At 45.7% G+C, this 23,790-nt stretch overlaps 1 protein-coding gene across 3 annotated transcripts in view; it reads right to left on the bottom strand.

Moving 5' to 3' along the window:
- Window positions 1-2,555, bottom strand: part of FMN2 (formin 2) — a 123,213-nt gene extending 120,658 nt beyond the window's left edge. For all 3 annotated transcript variants that reach the window (XR_011019395.1, XM_068231779.1, XM_068231780.1), the window contains exon 1: window positions 1,071-2,555. Coding sequence is in view for 2 of the 3 variants with exons in the window: in XM_068231779.1 (XP_068087880.1) it covers window positions 1,071-2,361 (1,291 nt within the window). In the remaining variant the exon portion in view is untranslated. The remainder of the gene's footprint in view (window positions 1-1,070) is intronic.
- Between the last annotated feature and the right edge of the window lie 21,235 nt (window positions 2,556-23,790).

The following is a 23,790-nucleotide window of genomic DNA, read 5'->3' as shown; positions in this document are numbered from 1 at the left end:
GGTTTCTTACTTAAATAAATGAAGATAATTAGCATGTAAAAAGTCGAGTTTGAGGCACCTATATACTGCATGTTGTAGGCGCCCATGTTTCATGCACTCCTGAAGTAAAATTTGGGCACTGGAGGTGCCTGATAAAATAGAAATACAAACTGCTGCTACAAATAGTAGATATTTTATGTATATCAGTGGATTTGCAGCAGTAGGGGGGTGGTTAGGGTTAGGCATGGTGTGGGGTAGGTTATGGTTAGGCATCTGTGGGGGGGTTGATTAGGGTTAGGCACCGTGGGGAGGAAGGGCCGGTTATGATTAGGCATTGTGTGGGGTAGGTTAGGGTTAGATATGGTGTGTGGTTGGTTAGGGTTAGGCATCAGTGGGGGGGGGGGGTGGTGGTTAATGTTAAGCATCGCTATAAGAAGGGCATGTGTGAGAATAGGGTTTGATTTAGAGTTAGCAAAATATCCAATATTTTAATATTGGAATTATCACTGCCCAGTAGTAGAATATTGGTAATTTTAACGGTACTCTACTAACGGCTATTTTGGGCACCAAAATTTCCCTGGTGCCGTTTATTCAAGTACACGTTTAGTAACCTTTATCTATAGCCTACATAGAATGGGAACAGAGTATAGGATTCTGCACAGCAAGAGAAAATGAACAGCCACAGGAAGCCATCATACATTGCAGAAAAATGTCCACAACTCACAGGGACCAAACCAAGTCATCCTTGCATCACTATCTTATTTTATGAGCAATATAAATGTGATCATTATTAAATATACTGAACTTTTGAATGCCATACACACAGCAGTTGTGCACCCTTAGAGCTAGCCTAAATACACATTTCAACTCACAGTATTTTCATGGAATATGCACAGACATTTTTTATTTATCTTCAAATTAATTTCCTTTAAAAATAAAAAGCTAACAAAGCAAAGACGTCCATCATTTGCATCCAATGCTATACACATACAATTACTAAATTGCAGGATATGTCAGTATGCTAAAGCTACTTGCATCTTACACATAATGAAAACAAACTAATGCAGCAAATGAAGAAAAAATGTGCTCACCTGTAAGAATATTAGGAAAGCTATAAGAAGACACAGGGACACTAGCAGATTTACCACTGTCTTTAGAGCCATACAATAAAATATCTGGTGAGCTTCTGTTTGTCACACTTTTATTTTGAGCACCTATCAGTTTGTTTGTCCAGTCTGCAGATCTACTGGTGATTTCTGTCAAGCTGCTCGATGAGTCCTTAACCCCTTCACTGTGACCCTTCTTCAAACTTTGCAGTTCAGTGAACTTAGGGCCATGCAGTGCTGAGCCTAAAGATTGATCCAAAGACCCAGGGGGCCCGGTTGTCTCACCTTCGGAATGTGCTGTGGTTTCTGTATTGTTTTGGACAGTTATGCAGTTGTCCTGAAGGTCTGTCACCAGAACTGAATTATCTTTAGATGACAAAACACATTTCTCCTCAGTTTCAGTAGGTAAAGTATCCAAATTACGTTCTATAAAATCATCAGCCAGAATGCCTTGATCTCTGTTGTCACAAATGTCAGCCTGTGTAATTTCAACAGACTCTGCTTCTATTTTGTCACCTGCAGAGATTGCAGTAGCATCCTCAGTCTGTTGGTCCAGATGACTCTCTTCGCTTATAGTCTCAGGTGTGCCTTCATTACTTCCTTTAGTTGTAATGCCTTGTTTCTCATCAGGTGGACCCTCTGGCAGCTTCTCTTTATTAACTGTGAATTGTTCACTAACATCCCAGAATAGAGTGCGGGAGCTTGTAAGCTGTCCTTGAAAGAATGAAGACAAATCTGCCCCTTCACTTTCACTGCACCCTTCTTGAGAGAACTGGATCTTAAATGCCTGCTGGATGTCCGAGAGCAAATCATCTTGCTCTGTGGCTGAATGGAAGCTGTATATATCCGTGTCAGATCCTGAGCTGGTCTTTTGTCCCTCCTGTGTCTCTTTGGCAACAGCTGCTGTGAAGGATTTACACGCAGTATTTTCAGCATCTGTATCAGAAAGGCCTGCTTCATCTGCTGACATGCTAATTTCTGGGGTTTTAGTAGTAAGGGAAAGGGTGCTGTCCATCTCTTCTGTCTGCCCTCCCAGGACATCCTCCTTTGAATCACAGGTACCATCCTTGGACTTGGATAATGTCTTTCTTATCCTCAGATTGGAAAATACAGAAGATCTAGACTCCGACTTGCTTTTTTTCTTACCATGATGGTCACTGCGTTTTCCCAGGCTTTTCCTGCCTCCTTTTCTTGTATGCTCTCCATCATCAGGCCTAGCTTCTCTGTCTTGCACATCACCAGAGCTTTTCTTTAGCTTCCCATCCTGATTCCCCATCTTGCTCAGAAATAGTTCTTCGCTAGCACACTGGTCATCTTACCAGTGTACGAGAAAGGGCTTAGAGGGAGAAAAATGTCATCATTCTGCTCTACATGAAGAGATGCTTTTGTCTGCTGTGTTTCCCTTCCGTCTGCTGCCTTTGTGCATAATCACCAGCTTGCAGGCTGCTCCTCAGAGACATGCTCAGTGCTCAGCTGCACACTGCTGACAGCTCCAAGCAGAAGCTGATCCTGATGAAATTGCTGTGGTCCTCCTCTGTGTACGTCACACTCATATTCATAATCAGACACTATGCATTTTATTCTCAATGAATGGAATGTATAGAGACATTTTAAAAACAGAAACTACTGACAATTACATGAAATAAATCAAAATGCATGATGTAGCCAGAGTACTTGATAGAGCCTATAATGAAAAGGATGCATTAATGTTAGAAATACTATACAGGGGACATTTTTCATTCAATGGTCTTCAAGGGATGCTGAGTCATTTCAGATGTTTGTGAATGAACTGCACAGACCAGGAGCTGGCATTTAGATTGTATGCACTATAAATATGAATGCCTATGCATTTATTTATTTACTTAGTAAGCCTGTAGTTGACACAATTTCAATGGAATTAAGTGGTTATTAACTATATGACAGTATTTTTAAGGTTCAAACTACTCAGTCTGTTTCAGTGTGTATGTCAGTAAATGGAACTACGTATCCTTATTATTGTTTATTATTTTAACTTTTATTTGGTATTGACATCACACGGCACAGTACAGTAAATCGGTAAAGGATGCTTAGATTACAAATTTGAGAACAATCACAAAATCCTGATGTAGTAGGATACAGTGCCAACAGCCTGAATGGAATCAGGCTTAGCAGGGTAGACTGAGATTACCTTTTCGGCACCAAATATACTAAGACTTCATTATTTGAGAACCAGAGGCAAGTAATACTACAAGCAAATCTATCCCCAGAAAAAAACAATACTTCAAAATATCTGCCTATGATGCAGCATCTAATGAAAATGCACATATTTATTTATTGTATTTATAAAGTGCCAACATATTACGCAGCGCTTGCACATTGTAATACCTTTTATTATTATTACACATTTGTATAAAGGTGGCAATTAACACTACGATTCTATGGACGATCGAACAATCATTTGTGCTCACTAACAGGAACATAGCTGCTTTTACAAAATTCAATCAGAATAATGGAAATGATCTGAAAATCTATCATCTGAAGAATCATATTATTAATGGAAACCTTATAGGTGGCCATTGATGATACAATTCTTCGTACGATCGATTCTCTGATTTGATCATAATATTGATCATTTTACTGCTATCCAATTCAATCAGATTAATGGAATTGACCCGAAACATGCTTTGATTCGATCGATTTTATGATCAAATTGGAGAATTGACTGTATGAAGAATCATATTGTTAATGGCCACCTTACGGTTGACATCTCATCTACAGGGTACAGCAGACAAATCACATCACTATTACAGATGGCCCGAAATGTTCTGCGTCAGAAAATGCGTGTTCGCTTTTGCCCCCTCAGGCGAACACATGACATGTTCGACCCGTTCCCTATACATTATAATGGAGCCAAACTTTGACCCCTCACCCCAGAGTCAGCAGATACATGGCAGCCAATCAGCTATCCCTCCCACCTGGACAGCCCCCCCCCCCCACCTATCAGAAAGCCAGCACAGCAGCCATTTTGCAGTCTGTGTTTGGCTTCTGTGCTAGGCAGATCAGGGAGAGTGCGCTGCAGATAGGGAAAGCGTTAGTTTGGGCTGTGTTCTGTGTCTCCAGTGGAGTTTCTTGCTGCTACAATACCAATTCACCATCTACATAACCCCAGAGCCCTTTTAAAGGCTCTGTTTTAATTGTAATATTGATGTTCAATGTGTCCACACAGTGCACTTTAGCATTTGCAGACGGTGCAGTCAGTGCTAAGTGCTACAGTAGTTCACCCAGGCACGTGCACAGGGGGGTGCTCTGGGTGCCCAGGCACCCCCCTTTTTAAAATCTTCAAAAAAAGGCCCCTCTCTCCTCTCAAAATAAGCTCCTCCCCAGCCACGATAAGCCCCGCCCACCCGCGAGCAGCTCCGCCCCCGCTTGGTACACTTTCGAGTGAAGAGGCCCAGACAGAAATCCTAGTGTGGCATACTGACCTCTCCCTCCACCTAGGACTCATACTGACCTCTCCCTCCCCCAGCACCCATAGTGACCTCTCCCTCCACCTAGTACCCATATTGACCTTTCCCTCCCCAGTACCCATAGTGACCTCTCCCTCCACCTAGTACCCAGTGACCACTCCCTCCCCGAGCACTCACAGTGACCTCTCCCTCCACCTAGGACCAATAGTGACCTCTCCCTCCACCTAGTACCCAGTGACCTCTCCCTCCACCTAGGACCCATATTGACCTCTCCCTCCCCAGTACCCATAGTGACCACTCCCTCCACCTAGTACCCGGTGACCTCTCCCTCCACCTAGGACCCATACTGACCTCTCCCTCCCCAGTACCCAGAGTGGCATCTCCCTTCATCTAGCAATCACAGTGACCTCTCCCTCCACCTAGGACCAATACTGACCTCTCCCTCCCCCAGCACCCATAGTGACCTCTCCCTCCACCTAGTACCCATATTGACCTCTCCACCCTCAGTACCCATAGTGACCTCTCCCTCCACCTAGTACACAGTGACCACTCCCTCCCCTAGCACTCACAGTGACCTCTTCCTCCAGCTAGGACCCAGTGACCTCTCCCTCCACCTAGGACCCATATTGACCTCTCTCTCCCCAGTGCCCATAGTGACCTCTCCCTCCACCTAGTACCCAGTGACCTCTCCCTCCACCTAGGACCCATACTGACCTCTCCCTCCCCAGTACCCACAGGAACAATCCCCTTCACTTAGCAATCACAGTGACCTCTCCCACCACCTAGGACCCATTCTGACCTCTCCCTCCCCAGTACCCACAGTGACATCTTCCCTACTCAGCACCCACAGTGACCTTTCCCTCCATCTAGCACCCACCGTGACCTCTCCCTCCCCAGCACCCACAGTGACTTCTTCCTCCACCTAGCACCCACAGTGACCTCTCCCTCCCCAAGCACCCACAGTGACCTCTCCCTCCCCAACCACCCACAGTGACCTTTCCCTCCACCTAGCACCCACAGTGACCTCTCCCTCCCCAGCACCCATAGTGACCTCTCCCTCCCCCAGCACCCACAGTGACCTCTCCCTCCACCTAGCACCCACAGTGACCTCTCCCTCTCCAGCAGTGATCCTGCCTACCCCAGCACCCACACTGACCTATCCCTCCCCCAGCACCCACAGTGATTTTTCCCTCCCCCAGTGGCTACCCTCCTGTCCCCTGCAGCACCCACAGGGACATTCCATCCCAAAAGCAGCACCTACAGTGACCTCTCCCATTTCCAGCTCCCACAGTGGCCTTTCCCAACACCCAGCATCCACTCCTTCCTCCAGTAACCACACTGACTTCTCCCAGCACCCACAGTGACCTCCCCTTCCTCCAGCACCCATACTGATCTCTTCCTTCCACAGCACCCACAGTAGCCTACCCTTCCCTCAGCACCCACACTGACCTCTACCTCCCTTAGCAGCAACTATGCCATTCATAGCAGCACCCAAAGTGACCTCCCACCCCCTGCACCTACAATGACCTCTACCTCCCAAGACCCACAGTGATCTCCCCCAAAGGACCCACAGTGACCTCCCTTTCCTCCAGCACCCATACTGACCTCTACCTTCTACAGCACCCACAGTTACTTCTCCCCCCAGCACCCACAGTGACCTACCCTTCCCCCAGCAACCACACTGACCTCTACCTCCCCTTGCAGCAACTATGCCATTCATAGCAGTACCCACAGTGATCTCCCACCCCTTGCACCCACAACAATCCCACCATATATTCAGCTCCCACATACATTACACTCAACCAGTAACCCCCATTATTGCAAGCACCCAGTACTTGCACCGAGCACCCTGCACCCAATACTCACATCCGGCCTCAACATGGCACTAAGTACTTGCATCAAACAGCCACATGACACCCAATACCTGCACCCCTTCACCCTATTGCTGGCACCCAGTACTCACACCTACATAGCACAGTACTTGCACGCAGCCTCCACATGGCACCCACTATCTGCACCCACATAACTAGTACTAGCACCCAAAGTACCTGCACTCAGAACTCACATGACACAATGCCCAACCATAGCTAGCACCCAGGCATGGCACCAAGTATTTGCACCTATGTGATACCCAGTTCCTGCACCCAACACCCACATGTTTCATTTGCAGTAGTTCCAGTTGCACTAAGCCTCCACTTGGTGCCCAGCACCCACACCAAGCACTCACATATGACATCCAGTATTTGCACCCAGAACTCACAAGGGACTGAGTACCTGCAATCAACACCTACATGATGGTTGATACACACCCACACAGCCAGAATCCACATGACAATAATGTAATGTCACATACCCCCCAGTAATGAGAAACATAATCATATTCTCATATATTGACTCCTGGTATCACAATAGTGTAACATATCACCCAATTATAGTATTGAAAAATTAAAAAGAATGGCAGGGTTCTTGATAAGTTAAACCAGATAGTACAAATTTATTAAATTCAGATAAATTTAAATATACACAGTTGCTTGATTGCATGCAAAAATCAGCAGAATCTAAAACTAGCTAAAATTCTTGCTGGAGCCAGAACACCTCTTGTATATGCTCAACATACCTCTGTCTAACTAAGCTATGCCGGCATTACACACACCAATACCTTGCATACTGACACACGGGCCCAGACAGACATGAATATCATAGTTCTAATAGATAGAATGCTGTAAGCTCCCCATAGAGGGCATAAGATCCACCTGCGCAGCAGCGATAGAGCATGGGTTAATGCAAGCCACAAGAAGTGTTATTGACTAGCAAGCAGTTCCAGAACTTGCGCAACAGTTATCTGTAGCAATCTCACCACCTCCGCTGCTTTAATCTTCTCGTGGGTACCCACATCATTGTGTGCGGCTTGGCTTGTCCGGAAGGTCCTGCACCAGGGTATTCGCTATAGGCAGTGGATAGGTCGCAGCCCGTGGCTGGCCTGGCTCCTTTCCGCCAGCAATGCCTCCAGCAATGGTGTCAGTCGGGCTAGCACGTGGGACGCCGTGTAGAAGCGCTCCCACCGTCAGTGCTTGGCATGGGATGTGTCACCAGGGTGTAAAGGCTCCGCCCATTGACACGTTTCCCGCCCCTCTAGTGGGCGATTCGTCAGGATGTAAGCTAGGCGTGTCCACCATTTCCTTTTATGTGTCAACGGAGTCAGCCTCCTCAATCACAAGTTGCCACCTCCTTCCTCTTAGTCCCCGGGAAAGAGGCGGATCACTCCACGCATACACCAGATGCAATCTACGGTGGCAGCAACAGCACAAAGCAGAGAGTCACAGCAGATGTGTCGGCTAAAGGCAGGGGTGATGGTTAATCACACTTTCAAAAGTCCCAGACGTAGCACTTCCATATAGAAATACAGTCTCAGAGGATACTGGCTGTGATATAGAATGACTGACTGTCATATCTTTTCAACTTGAAGCTAGGGCATGGTTAAGAACATCTGTTCTTAAAGGGGGCATGTCACAGGAAATTGTAATCGGGATGTCCGCAGTGGACAAGGGGGGAGGGGGGGAGCTGCAACCAATCTTCACAAATGCAGATAACATAAAGACAGTAGACCGCAGGCATTCTATTTCATCCATGCACCTAATGATAACTAGATAGCAACTAATTCTAGGTATATGTCTGTTTTCTCAAAAAAGGTTTTAAATCAAAATCACTGTTTAACCCATACGGTTGTAGTGTTTGTAGACGAAAAATCCACATGCTTTCTTTACAGAGCAATTCATTTGTTTGATCCCCCCTCCTCCGTTTTGACATGTGTAGTCTATAGATACCCTTAAAAGAGGTGCCCCGCAAATTTGAGTTATGATAATCTGCATAGTGTCTACCAAGGGTGGTGTCCATATTTTTGTTGACAATATTTCCCAGGTGTTCCAAGATTCTAGTCTTGAGTACTCTTTCGGTCATCCCTATGTACATAAGACCACAGGGGCAGGTGACCATTTGCAGACGGTGCAGTCAGTGCTAAGTGCTACAGTAGTGTTCACCCTTCTGAGGGCTGTTTTTCTTTTTCTTGCTATTGGTATATTGCAATCCTGTGTGTCCAGTGCACACGCTAGCTGATGGAGACAGGTCTGCTGGTCCTAGTAGTGCACCAACCATAACCTAATAATCCTTCACCACCACTGCTGGCATCTAGTATCCACTACTGCCCCCTGTATAAGGCCTCAGTACAGAATCAGTGTTTTTTTGGTCACATAACTGTCATTGAACTACCTCAGTCTGACCGTAGGGGCTGGAAAACTGTGATCACCTGCACTCCCGCGAACGTGCGCACAAGCACAGTGGCCACTACACACCACTACACAAAGATTGCCCCCGAGAGGACTAACATTTATGTCCTGGAGGTGTCAACCTGTAAAAATAATGATTTGCTCACCTAACATTATCACTTAAGCTCTTTGCAGTTGTTTGTGGTGCGTTAAATGCAGCGTTTCATCTGTCAGTGTGAACCGGGCATAAACCTTGCAATACCTTATCGCCGTGGTGTTAGGCCACTTGAAACAACTTTTCCATTAATTTTGTGGCCAAAATCAGCCCCTATAGGTTTTAAAATTCGCCTGCCAATTGAAGTCTATGGTGCTTTGCCAAATTGACCTGTTCGCAAACTTTTGCAGATAATTTGCATTTGCAAACTGAACATTTTATGTTCGCTACATCACTTATCACTATCTGTCAACAGGGCTTACAATCTGATCTACCAGCCATATTCTATAGACTTTTTTTGAGGGGGGGGGGGGGGGTACTAGTTAACCTCTAGGCGACCGTATCACGCCGATGGGCGTGAACTCGGCACCAGCCCCAAGACTGTCTAACGCCGATCGGCGTAAAGTCCTGGGGCGGAGATTTGTAGGAGATCTCTCCGCTTGGATGATGGATCTCCGCTCTGCCATTAGTCTCCCAGCGGCCGCTAGGAGACTGTTAGACAGCGAAACCGCCATCTATTTACACAGTACAGCGCTGCGATCTAAGACAGCGATGTACTGGGGACAGCCTTGTGACACGGCTACCCCCCTGGGGAAAACAGGAGCGATCTGCTGTCATAGGCTGCCGTTGGGTGGGAGGGTTATGAATATAATTAAAAAAAATTCATTATTTATTCAAAAATAAAAACAATAAATATTTATAAAAAAATAAAAATAAACATCCTGGTAGAGATCATTGCCCACCAACAGAAATCTGTGTTGGTGGGCAGAAAAGGGGGGAATCACTTGTGTGCTCAGTTGTACGGCCCTGCAGTGAGGCCTTAAAGCTGCAGTGGCATATTTTGTAAAGAATTGCCTGGTCTTTAGGGGGGTTTAAGCCCGTGGTCCTTAAGTGGTTAATCTATATATATATTTCTGGGAATTGGGAGGTATGTTAGAGAACACCTGAAGTGAGAGGGGTATGTAGGCTGATATATTTATTTTTATTTCCTTTTAAACAATACCATTTACCTGTCTGCTGATCTTTCTGGTTTCAGTAGTGTCTGAATGTCACACCTGAAACAAGCATGTGGCTAATCCAGTCAGACTTCAGTCAGATCACCTGATCAGCATGCTGGTTCAGGGTCCATGGCTAAAAGTATTAGAGGCATATTATCAGCAAGACAACCAGGCAAAGTGCAAGCCGGGAGATATCTAATGTGCAGCGCTATGATCCGGAGAGAGCGTGGTGTGTGACGTCAGCTCTGTGTCTCATCTCTATTACGCCCTCTAGCAGCGTCTTGAAACTCATTGTGAGAGTCTCAAGACGCCGCTAGAGGGTGTCATAGGGATCAGACAGATCTGACGTCACACACCACGCTCTCTCCGAATCATCATAGCACTGCACATTAGATATCTCCCGGCTTGCTATGCAAAATCCGCCCGCTCTTCCTCCACTCATCACTGCAAAACTGTGCAGCGCTACAGTTGCTCTGACTCCAGGTGGCCTGCAAAGCCTGCCCACTCTGTCTACTCTCTTACCGGCCGCTCATCACTGCAATAGTGAGCGGAGCTGCACATGCCACAGTAATCCAGGATCGTCATGCCGGCAAAACCTGCCCGCTTTGTATCCACTCAACCTGGCTGCACTAGATGACATTTACTCCACTCTGTTGGCTGTACACTCCACTCGGGGCCCGGCATACGGTGAGTGTCCACACCTGAAAAGTTTGACAGTGTGAGAGGCATGGAGGCTAAAGAGGGCTCCTGGACTACTGAAAAAGAAAAAAAATATGCTGGCAGTCGAGGGACATTACTGGGCTGATGACAGGCACGACTTGTTAGGCAGGGTAAATCTCCAGTACAATCTTGAAGTCACTGTATGCAGGACTTGCACATGTGCTAATTGTAATATTAACACATGTTAATATGAGCACATGTACAAGTCCTTGCTACAGCTGACTTCCAGATTGTACTGGAGATTTACTGTACTTACAATGAGCTCTGTCTGCCATCAGTCCAGTATCGAATTGTAGATTGTGAACATTTACTGGAGTTTTAAGCCACTGCATTTCCTACCCCCAGCTTATATGCGAGTCAATGATTTTTCCCTGATTTCTGATGTAAAAGTTGGGGGGTCAGCTTATATGCGGGTCGGCTTATATGCGAGTATATACGGTACTCCAAACTTAAACTAGACTGCAAAAATACAGAGCGACCACTCCACTGAGAGACCACACCAACTGCAAAAAATATGTAATCTTTATAGAACCAAAAAGCAAAACAACAATCAAGGAGAGGGGGCAAGGACTATTGTACTGTATAAATGTTGGGCGTTTGGCACAATATATTAACCAGTTCACCACTGAGGGTTTTTTCCCCTTATGGACTAGAGCAATTTTCATCTTTCACTACTTATCACAACAAAATGATGTATATCTTGTTTTTATCGCCACCAATTAGGCTTTCCTTGGGTGGTACATTTTGCTAAGAATTATTTTATTCTAAATTAATTTTAACGGGAATAATAATAAGGAAATGAAATCATGAAGAAAAAAAAAATCATGATTTCTCAGTTTTCGGCCATTAAAGGTTTAAAAAAAAAATGCTGCTGCGAATAAAAGCCACACATTTTATTTGCCCATTTGTCCCGGTTATTACAACATTTAAATAATGTCCTTAGTACAACATATGATGACAATATTTTATTTTGAAATATAGGTGTATTTTTTCAGTTCCGCCTCAGGCACTAATTACAAGCCCTTACGTGCAACAGTAAAATACCCTCATGACATAAATATTAAAAAAGTCAAATCCCTAAGTTAACTATTTATGTATTTTTTATGTTATTTTTTTTAATATATAATACAAATATTTTATTTTGGTAACTATGGGAAAGTGTGGGAAGTAAGGGGTTAATTTTAATGGGAAAGAAAAGTATTAGCATGTAATGTATTGTATCAGGGTGTAGTTTGCTATTTGGCTACTAGATGCCCCCCCAGTTTATCTCTAACTTGTAGTGTTTATTACATAAACGCATTACCGGAAGTAATGCGAGTATCTTTTCACTTTCATTTTGTCAATGTCTACACGGAATCTCATTGATGCCGGTGATCATTGACACCGGCGCTTAGACTGGTGAATGGGAACTGTGTTCCCATTCACTGATCTGTCTGCTAGCAGGCTGCGATGAGAATGCGAGTGGTAGCGCGCACAGGAGTGCGCAAATCGGGGGTGCGGCAAAGTACATACACTCACCTAAAGGATTATTAGGAACACCTGTTCACCTGTTCTCATTAATGCAATTATCTAATCAACCAATCACATGGCAGTTGCTTAAATGCATTTAGGGGTGTGGTCCTGGTCAAGACAATCTCCTGAACTCCAAACAATGTCAAAATGGGAAGAAAGGTGATTTAAGCAATTTTGAGCGTGGCATGGTTGTTGGTGCCAGATGGGCCGATCTGAGTATTTCACAATCTGCTCAGCTACTGGGATTTTCACGCACAACCATTTCTAGGGTTTACAAAGAATAGTGTGAAAAGGGAAAAGCATCCAGTATGCGGCAGTCCTGTGGGAAAAAATGCCTTGTTAATGCTAGAGGTCAGAGGAGAATGGGCCGACTGATTCAAGCTGATAGAAGAGTAATGTTGACTGAAATAACCACTCGTTACAACCGAGGTATGCAGCAAAGCATTTGTGAAGCCACAACACACATAACCTTGAGGCGGATGGGCTACAACATCATAAGACCCCACCGGGTACCTGTAATGAAACAGACCACGTACCTGCAGTATTGGAGTCTGAAGTGTGGAGGACAGCAGCTCTTGCAACTCACCCCACAGAGCCTCTGAAGTGATAACAGAGTCTCTGGGAAGCAAAGGGCTGAAGCACTAGCAGACCAAGCGGCGTGACGACCAAGCGCATGACCAGGATGAATCTGCAGCACTTTAACAGGCTGAGTACGGATGTGCAAAAACTCAGCAACCGATGCAGGAGTTGGATAGTTAAGCGATAGGGTAGTCTTGATCCTTTTCCAGAGGCCAGCAACGAAGCGGGTCCTCATACAGGCCAGGGTCGATAACAGAGCAGGCAGTCGTCCAGTGCAGAAGTCGGTAACAAATCGGGTAGTCAGACAAGCAGAGGTCGGTAACAAGGCGGGTAGTCGTAACAGGCAGAAGTCGGTAACCAGGCAGGCAATCATACAACAGGAACTCAGGAACAAGGGCAGAGTCAGAACTCACATCACGGGAGAACCTCTCACTAGCTGCAATACAACAGCACTGAGGCCATGTTCTCTTTGGACTTATATAGGCCGTTTGACGCACGGCCGCGTCAACGCATCCAAACGTACGCGTGCGCGTGCATGCGTAAATACGTCATGTACACGCGGACGTCTCTCCGCAGTACACTCAGCCCACGCCTTCCGGTGCTGGGGCCTATGCCACAGCACATGACGCGTACAGACGCAAACCGCCAAGACCCCATGCCTAATGGAGCGGCGGCCTGCCCCAGGACAAACGCGGACATCAGTTCGAGTCAGCCGCCGAGTCTGCACAGGTAGGTGACCGTGACAATGCCCCCCCCTAAGGGGAAGCCTCTGGATGCCCTCAGGTGCTGGTTTATCAGGATATTTCCAATGAAAATCTGTTATCAGTCTGTTGGCATGAATATTGGAGACAGGTTCCCATGTATTTTCTTCAATACCATACCCTTTCCATTTAATCAGATATTGTGTAAACCGAGGGCAAGGAAGGTGGCTCGGGCTCCGCAAACCAGAAAAGAATGCACACACAGTGAATAAATTCAAGAAAATTGCCTTTACTATGGAAGGATAGATTAATAGGGTGTAACAGTGATTAAGATAAGCAAACTTTTCAATATAACACAACAGTTCAAGGAAGATCCTGCAACAAGTTATTGTCAATTTCTCCTAAGTATGTATTTTCAGTGCGGACACTTGATGAACAACAGTACTACAAACTGACCCTGACTGACCCTAACTTCACAATTGGGTGCGCACCCTCCCTTTGTTCCCCAGTGGTCCAAGTGGACCGCTTACAGTTCGTAGAAGCGCGCGGTGGGGCCCGGTGCCGTTTCTTGTTCCGGTGAACACAAGATCTGTAACCATGAAGTCCTACTCAGCAGGCAGGGAACCAGTTGAATATTGATGAAGTTCAATAGCAGATGTTCTTTGGTATTCTGGTCGTCCTACAAAATGTGTGTACTGAGGTATGATCTAATCTAGGATTCTACAGTCACTGTCCGGTACCTCGACAGCACTGTGAGTCTCTTCCTATTAGTGGCAATCCACACAGTTCTCTCTCTAATCAGCCAGTGCACAGTCCTTTTCAGTGTAGCTCCTCTGAATGCACAGTCTTTATACTAAGGCCTCTCTCTGATCAGCAACTTCACACAGTCTATTTCAGTGTAGCTCCTCTGAATGCAGTCTTTTCATACTATCTTTCTCTCTACACACTTCTCTCTTCACACAGCACAAGAGAAAACAACAAACCTGTCCTGCTTCTGCCCAGAAGTCTCTAGAACTTTTCCCCTCCTCTGCAGCTAGAGCCAGGCTCTACTACACTCCCGGGGGTGTGTCCCTTCAACCTTTAGCTGATCTCTTAAAGGGCCATAATCAAAGTAATATAGAAACACATCTACCTTGCATTTCAACACAATTTAAACAGGGTAAATAAACTTGGCAGCATTATATAACTGTTTCTTACATACCCCCCCCCCCCCCCCACACACACACTTTAATATTGGCAGTCCCTGTCAATGACTGAGGCAGTGTGGTAACAGATCGTTGCATAGCGGGCCAAACAAACTCATTTTGCGCATACCGCGCTGGGGGAATACCAGCATTCGGTCTAGTGGTACGTCTGAGGGCTGCTGGTGTGCTCTGGGGTGTTGCAGCCATGGGCTGAGTAGGACCAGCAGGTTCTGCATCAGGAGCAACACCTGGGGGCATGGTAGTCACAGGTGGAACATCCTCAGTAGTAGGGAGCGGCCAACAATCATCCTCATCATCATAGGCCCATTCATTACCTTTGGGCTCCGGTTGTGGGAGCTCGTTGACATTAACAGTTCTATCACAATTTTTTCCATCAGAAAGACATGGGCGCAACATATTTCGATGAAGGACTCGAACAAAATCAGTCCCTTCTTTCTGGACTTCATACACTGGCCCATTGGCATACTTGCAGTTAACAACACGATATGGCACAGCCTCCCATTTGCCTTCCAATTTTCCATGAGGCTTCTTGACACGCACCAGCACCAGGTCACCTGGCTGCAATGGAGCACTGTGCACCGGGATCCTATCAGGATGGGAATTCTCTTGTAGACGCTGCTGCACTAATCGATGAACTGTCTCTAGCCTCTGCCGGTGTGCCCGCACCCAGGAGGTTGGATCTCTTGGAGGGAATCCATCTATGTCATTCAATTGTAACTCCCCAACACTCCGCCCAGACCGTCCAAAGAGGAGAGTGTACGGGGAATACCCTGTTGTTGAATGGACTTGATTGTTATAGGCCCACACCATCTCGGACAGAAACTGAGGCCATTGTAATTTCTTTTCCTCCTCCAGAGTTCGCACCATTTGTAACAGAGTTCTGTTGAAGCGTTCACAGGCCCCATTTCCTTGTGGATGGTATGGGGTCGTGTGTGACTTCTTTATCCCATAAATACGTTGTACTTCCTTCATTACATGTCCCTCAAAACAGGCACCTTGGTCGGAGTGGATGCGTTGTGGACATCCATACACTCGGATGAAATCTTGGCACAGAGCCCGAGCTGCTGTCTCAGCTGTCTGGTCCTTGGTGGCAGTCACAACTGCAAATTTGGTAAAGTGGTCCACCATTACCAGGCAATATTGGTGTCCGCTGTTGGATGGGCCCACCATTAGGTAGTCTATCATGACGATCTCCAAAGGTTCCCGGGTCACTATGGTTTGCAGGGGAGCTCTCTGTTCCATTGCTTTATGGATCTCACAAGTTCGACAGCTGCGGCATACTTCTTCAACCATTTGACGGAGACCAGGGCTATAGATCAGTCGCTGCAACCAGCGGAAGGTCTTTTCATGACTAAAATGTCCATTCTTAGTATGAGCCTCAAGAGCTAAGGATTGAGCCAATTCACTAGGCACCACAATTTGATGCCGAATGTCGATTTCAAAAGGTAGATAGACCTTCCGGCATAGCAGTCCATTTTTCATCTCCAACTTTTCCCATTGGCTCAGGACTGATAACATTTCACATGTCAGTCTTCCTCTTTCCTCTGTACAGGGCTTCTTGCCTTTTTCAACACACTTGATCACTTTCGCCAACCCCTCATGGGCCTGCTGTATCTGTGCCCATTCCTGTCGTGAGGGACCAAAGAAAGGAGCCAATTCAGTCCCCTCCACCACACACTGAATAGCAGCGACCAAGGCCTGTGAGAATTTGCTGAAATCCGGCATCTCCATATGCTCTAACTCATGATCCACATCTCCAGTGGGGGGCTGGGTAGTTACCCTGGAAAGTCCATCAGCGTTCTGGTTTTCTGTCTTGGACCGGTACTTAATGCGGTAATTGAACTTAGACATTCGGGCTATCCACCTTTGCTCCAAAGCCCCGAGCCGAGCATTTTCCACGTGAGCTAGTGGGTTGTTGTCAGTCAGTACTAGGACTTCAGCCCCGGTTAAATATTCAGAGAACTTTTCCGTCATGGCCCATACCAGCGCTAGCAGCTCCAACTTAAATGAACTGTAATTTTCAGGGTTTCTTTCGGAGTCTCGCAAAGACCGGCTGGCATACGCTATAACACGCTCCTGGCCATTCTGAAACTGAGAAAGCACCGCTCCAAGACCATATAGGCTTGCATCTGTATATAGCTGAAAGGGCAAGTGATAGCCAGCATAGGCCAAGATTGGTGCTGTTGATAGAGCATCCTTCAATGCCCGGAAGGCTTGTTCTTGCTCATGTCCCCATTTCACAGACCGGTTCTTTGGACCACCGGATGTGCCTCGCAGGAGAGCATTAAGTGGTGCTGCTATCCTAGCGAAATCCTTAATAAACCGTTGATAGTAACCAGCTACTCCAAGGAATGCCCTCACTTCTCGCAGGGTAGTTGGTGTCGGCCAGTCTTGAACAGCCGATATCTTGTCCCTCGATGGTCTCACCCCTTCTCCTGATACACGATGCCCCAGATAATCAATTTCAGACTGAAACAGCCGACACTTACTGGGTTTCAGTTTAAGTCCATGTTTCCTCAATCGCTGAAATACTTGTCCCAACTGATAGAGATGATCTTCAAAAGTTGCAGAGTACACTATAATGTCGTCGAGATAGATGAGAGTGAACTCAAAGTTAAAGTCACCAAGACATTTCTCCATCAATCGTTGAAACGTTCCAGGTGCATTTGTCAGCCCAAAGGGCATCCGGTTAAATTCGTATAGCCCCATAGGCAAGATGAATGCAGTCTTCTCCTTATCTTTCTCAGCCATCGGCACCTGCCAATACCCACTAGCAAGGTCCAGCGAGGAGAAGTAGCGTGCTCTTCCTAGCGCCGAAAGGGGCTCCTCAATCCGGGGTAAGGGGTAGGAATCTCGTACAGTGCAGGCATTTAGCTTCCGGTAGTCCACGCAAAATCTAATGGACCCATCCTTTTTCTTTACCAGTACCACTGGAGCTGCCCAGGGACTTTGGCTTTCTTGAATGATCCCACCCTGCAGCATCTGTGTTAACAGTTCTTTCACCTCCTGATACATCTGTGGAGGGATTTGTCGGTAGCGTTCTCTGATCGGAGGGGTGTCTCTGGTGGGTATCTCATGATAGATTCCTGTTGTACATCCAAAGTCTTCAGCATGATGCGCAAAGACTGCGCGATTTTCCCATAACAGTTCATCCACTTTTTGGATCTGTTCCAGAGAGCATGAAGAAGTCTCCATCTTCATCTGCTCCCGAATTGCACTGCCATTCCATTCAGGGGTGGGGCTCCCATCTCCTCCCATGGACACAGTTACCATCCATTCATCTCTTTCGGCTGGCTCCAGCTGCATCTGAGTGACTTCCCTTACTTGTTCCGGAGTCACATAAAGGTTGGCCAGCAGCCTCCCTGGGACTAGATCTACACTCTGGTTCTGGGTGTTCACACATCGCAGTGGTACTCTCCTATGGCGGACTACTGCCAATGAACGGGCTACTAGTGGATCCACACCTCCCTCGACTGTCTGCAGTGGTTCTATCAACACAGCTATACCTTCCAATTTCCGACAAGTGCCACAGGCATGGACATTATAGTCTCTCGACTGGGTGGCAATGTAACCTTTGTATGTCGAGAGACCGAAATTTGAGCCAGAGGGCGCTGTGCATCTGGACTTTTCTGCAAGCCACATGTCCGGACCAGCCGCTGGAATGCTGTCTGAGTAGGCCGATGGCTGGTGGTTTCCTTCCAATAACCATGACCTCTCTTTTCAAAGAGAATCTGATCCAATTCTTTTAACACATTCATCCCCAAGATGACTGGGACCTTTGCTTCATGTGATTCCTGTACCACAACAATACCTTTCTTGCCTAAATCTTGGCCACATAACCTGACATTCATCCAGGCCACTCCCACCACGGGTACTGGTAGCTGATTAGCTGCAACCACTCGAACAAATGTATGAGGATCATATTTCACATGCCGCTGAAAATACCTTTCATAACAGTCTTTACTCAGGGTCCTTACTTGGGAGCCCGTATCAATCATCCCGGTAACCGGAATACCCTCCAATTCCATCTGTATTATTGGACTTGCAGTGATTAGGTCTTCATCAGGGCATCTTACTCTCACAGTCTCTTTCTCCGTTTCCCCTACTACATGCCCTACTGCAGCAGGGGACTTCAGTTTAACGGCGGTCTCTCATATACTCGTCGCTGCCCTGGACATCTAGCAGCAACATGGCCCACACGTCCACACTCCCAGCAACGTATCTCCCGCCGCTCAGGCCATTGGTTAGGGCCCCTTCGGTAAGCCCTGTCAGTCTCTCCTGAGGGTTGTACTGGATTACTCGGACCCCTTCGGTAAGTCCGATCCTCCTCCCTCCAACGGGGCTGTGGAGGGTTCTGACATTCTTGGTGGGAACGACCTACCCCTTCTTTTCTAGCTTGCTGGAGGTCTGAAATTCTCATAGAGTTCTCATTACAACTGGTTTGTAGGTGTTCCATTTGCTCTTGCAATTTCTGCATTACTGTGAGTATCTCTTTAACCGTCCCTTTTTCTACCGCTTCTGTACAGGGGCTAGCTCCCTGCGACAGGGTGACTCCTACGATAGTGTGAGGTTTTAGCACCATACTATTGGCACGTGAGATGGCCTCCACTTGTACATCATGAAATTTAGCATCGGTCTCTCGTCGTATATAGTCCTGCATGGCAACAGACAAACTTCCATCACGGATCCCCAGGACAAACTGGTCACGAAGAGTCCTGTCAGGGCTACAGAAGGCCGGAGAGCCTCCTTTTTCCTTCCCTTGAATATCTTGGAGCAATCCTTGTAGGGCATTTGCATATTGGGGAAGACTTTCATTCTCTCCTTGTACCCTCTGGAAGAATCGGGACTGCAGGGACCCCAGCAATGCAGTTTCTCCATAAATGGTTTCTAGAATCTCAACCACTTGCTCAAATGTCTTTCTTTGTTCTAATGGCCGTAATATCACTGTAGTCCTGGCATCCCCTTGTAACATCAATATGGCTAACTCTACTAGCACCTCTGGTGTAGTCTGATACATGCGCTGTACCATTCGTATCTGCTCCGCCCACACACTCACGGACATGTTATTGCCATCAAATTTAACTAACTGACTCATTACAGCCCCTGCTGGCATTTTTCCTTCAGCACCTTCCCTTCTAATGGGTGCGTTGCCATCCATTCTGGTTTGCGGATTGATCCTGCCGCACTACGCCAATTTGTAAACCGAGGGCAAGGAGGGTGGCTCGGGCTCCGCAAACCAGAAAAGAATGCACACACAGTGATTAAATTCAAGAAAATTGCCTTTACTATGGAAGGATAGATTAATAGGGTGTAACAGTGATTAAGATAAGCAAACTTTTCAATATAACACAACAGTTCAAGGAAGATCCTGCAACAAGTTATTGTCAATTTCTCCTAAGTATGTATTTTCAGTGCGGACACTTGATGAACAACAGTACTACAAACTGACCCTGACTAACCCTAACTTCACAATTGGGTGCGCACCCTCCCTTTGTTCCCCAGTGGTCCAAGTGGACCGCTTACAGTTCGTAGAAGCGCGCGGTGGGGCCCGGTGCCGTTTCTTGTTCCGGTGAACACAAGATCTGTAACCATGAAGTCCTACTCAGCAGGCAGGGAACCAGTTGAATATTGATGAAGTTCAATAGCAGATGTTCTTTGGTATTCTGGTCGTCCTACAAAATGTGTGTACTGAGGTATGATCTAATCTGGGATTCTACAGTCACTGTCCGGTACCTCGACAGCACTGTGAGTCTCTTCCTATTAGTGGCAATCCACACAGTTCTCTCTCTAATCAGCCAGTGCACAGTCCTTTTCAGTGTAGCTCCTCTGAATGCACAGTCTTTATACTAAGGCCTCTCTCTGATCAGCAACTTCACACAGTCTATTTCAGTGTAGCTCCTCTGAATGCAGTCTTTTCATACTATCTTTCTCTCTACACACTTCTCTCTTCACACAGCACAAGAGAAAACAACAAACCTGTCCTGCTTCTGCCCAGAAGTCTCTAGAACTTTTCCCCTCCTCTGCAGCTAGAGCCAGGCTCTACTACACTCCCGGGGGTGTGTCCCTTCAACCTTTAGCTGATCTCTTAAAGGGCCATAATCAAAGTAATATAGAAACACATCTACCTTGCATTTCAACACAATTTAAACAGGGTAAATAAACTTGGCAGCATTATATAACTGTTTCTTACAATTGTATCTGCCTACCTCTTCTCCTGGAATCGAGTATGGCCTCTACTTCGTATTCTTCCTCATTGTCCAACACAACAGGAGGAGGAGGTTCTATGCCACGATCAGTAAATGAATCCGGAATCACAGGTTTTAACAAGGACACATGAAATACTGGATGTATCTTGTACGTTGCAGGTAGTGTTAGTTTATATGCTACCGGACTTATCTTCTTATTTATAGGAAATGGTCCTATAAATTTTGGTCCTAATTTCCGAGAAGGACCAGGAAGTCTTAGATTAGTAGTAGATAACCACACCAGGTCTCCTTCTTCCAACACCACATCCCCTCTTCTATGCAGATCAGCCTGTTCCTTGTAGCGTTCCTGTGCTTTAGACATTGTTTCTCGTAACAATTTATTATTCTGTGTGATAAATTTTGCCCATGAATCTGCTGCAGGCACCAAAGTTTCACTATTAACATCAGGTATAACTGTGGGGTGAAAACCATAATTGGCAAGAAAAGGTGATTGATTGGTTGAAGTGTGAACCGAGTTGCTGCAGGCAAATTCTGCCAGGGGCAAAAGTTGAACCTAATCATCTTGTGAGTAACTAATAAAGCATCTTATGTACTGTTCCAGGGTTTGATTTGTCCTTTCCGTTTGCCCATTAGATTGTGGATGATAAGCAGAAGAGAAAAATAATTGGATGTTCAGAAGTTTACAGAAGTCCAGAATTTTGATGTAAACTGCACACCTCTATCTGATACAATATCATTGGGTATGCCATCAATCTCTTTAACAAAAGTTGTTGCTGTAGATTTGGCCGTGGGTGTACCTTTCATTGGTAAAAAATGAGCCATCTTGGAAAGATGCTCTACCACCACAAATACGGAATTATAACCTTCAGATAGTGGAAGCTCCGCTATAAAATCCATTGAGATTGAGTGCCAAGGCCTTGGATCTACCGGTAAGGGTTTCAACAATCCCCATGGTTTAAGCTTGGATCCTTTACATCGGTTACAGGTTAGGCAGGATGCTACATACTTCTTGCAGTCGGTCAATAGTCCAGGCCACCAATAGGATCTTTGGATTAACTCTGCTGTCTTAAGACTACCGAAATGTCCCGCTAGAAGATGGTCATGACATAACCTAAAAACTTGAACTCTGAATTTTTCCGGAACAAAAATCTTATCTTCAAAGAACCATAATCCTTCTTTCTGAGATAACTTTGATTGGACATTATGAGGTGGAGACAGTTTTTCTAACTTAATGTTTGTAACTAGATCCGAATGTAGTAACAAAAAATGCTGACTAGACAAGATGGTAGCGGGTTCCTCTTGATCATTGTCTTCAGGAAACATGCGAGACAATGCATCTGGTTTCCCATTTTTACTTCCTGGCCTGTATGCTATATGAAACGAGAATCTTGAATAGAAAAGTGCCCATCTTGCTTGACGTGGATTTAATCTTTTTTCCGTTTTCAAGTATTCTAAATTCCGATGGTCTGTAAATATCAAAACAGGATTAGCAGCTCCTTCCAACAGCTACCTCCATTCCTCGAGGGCATCTGTAATGGCCAACAATTCCCGTTCACCAACATCAAAATTATTTTCCGCAGAAGATAGTTTTCTTGAGAAGAAAGCCACTGGGTGCATTAGAGACTTTGGACCCTGTCTTTGTGAGAGTATAGCACCAATTGCTGACTCAGAGGCATCTACTTCAAGAATAAATGGTAATGTTGGATTTGCATGTTTAAAGAGTAACTGTCAGGCTGCAGAAGCTAATTTAAACCTCTATTCTCCTGTGTTAAACAGTTTAGAAGGAAGCTCAAAAGCCATTAGTGAAGATAAACATTTCAGTTACCTTTGATGTGTGCTTATCTTAAAGTCTGTTATAGACCCATAAAGACGCAAGCCGCAGCTAAACTGCAAAGCATTCTGGGGCCCTCCCCTCGGCTGCTAATGAGACGGTACAGGAGCTTCTAATCAGTCCAGCGGCGAAGCACTGATAAATCTCGGGCAGACTACACTGCAGGAGTCAGCTATTGTTCCTAGCCACATGGCTCATTAATATTCACTGCACACCGTGTTGTTCAAGAACGAGCTTATCTGTGATCAGAAGCAGGCAGGACATGACGACACATTTGGCTTCACAAACATGGAGCCTGCCATGAGCTGTCAGGAGCATCTATCTCTGCATATACTATATACAAAATCTGTGAAATCCAAACGTGGACAGTGAAATGCATATGTAATGTAAGTACAGCCAATCTTTAGCTACTGATATATGTGTTTATTTTCTCTGAGACCCTATACCTAACAGCTCCTCTTTAAGGATTGGGGCTGAAGTGAACAGTTCTTTCACCTTGTCAAATGCCGTCTGAGCGTCTTTATTCCAGAAAAAATGTTTCTGCTGTTTTGTAAGTTGCGTTATAAGTAAAACGATAGAGGAAAAGTTTTTGATAAATCTCCTGTAAAAAATTGCAAATCCTAAGAACCTTTGAACTGCCTTCTTGTCCACAGGAGGAGGCCAATCCTTGATTGCTTGAATTTTATGTGGGTCCATAGTAAATCCTTCAGCGGAGATTATTAATCCTAAGAATTGGATTATTTCTTTGTGAAATTCACATTTTTCCAGTTTTACATATAGATTATGTTGTCTTAATCGATTTAGAACCAATTGCACTTGATTACAGTGTTCTTCTTCAGAGGCAGAAAATACCAGGATATCATCAAGATATACAATGACGAAGTGATTAATCATATCCTTAAATGTATCATTGATGAAGTGCTGAAATGTAGCTGGTGCGTTGCATAATCCGAATAGCATAACTAAATATTCGAAATGTCCGAAACGGGAACGGAAAGCTGTCTTCCACTCATCACTGTCGCGTATTCTCA

Source organism: Hyperolius riggenbachi, chromosome 4 (assembly GCF_040937935.1).
Source record: "Hyperolius riggenbachi isolate aHypRig1 chromosome 4, aHypRig1.pri, whole genome shotgun sequence".
NCBI lineage: Eukaryota > Metazoa > Chordata > Amphibia > Anura > Hyperoliidae > Hyperolius > Hyperolius riggenbachi.
Note: the sequence above shows the minus strand (reverse complement) of the source record. Positions and strands in the feature narration are given on the sequence as shown.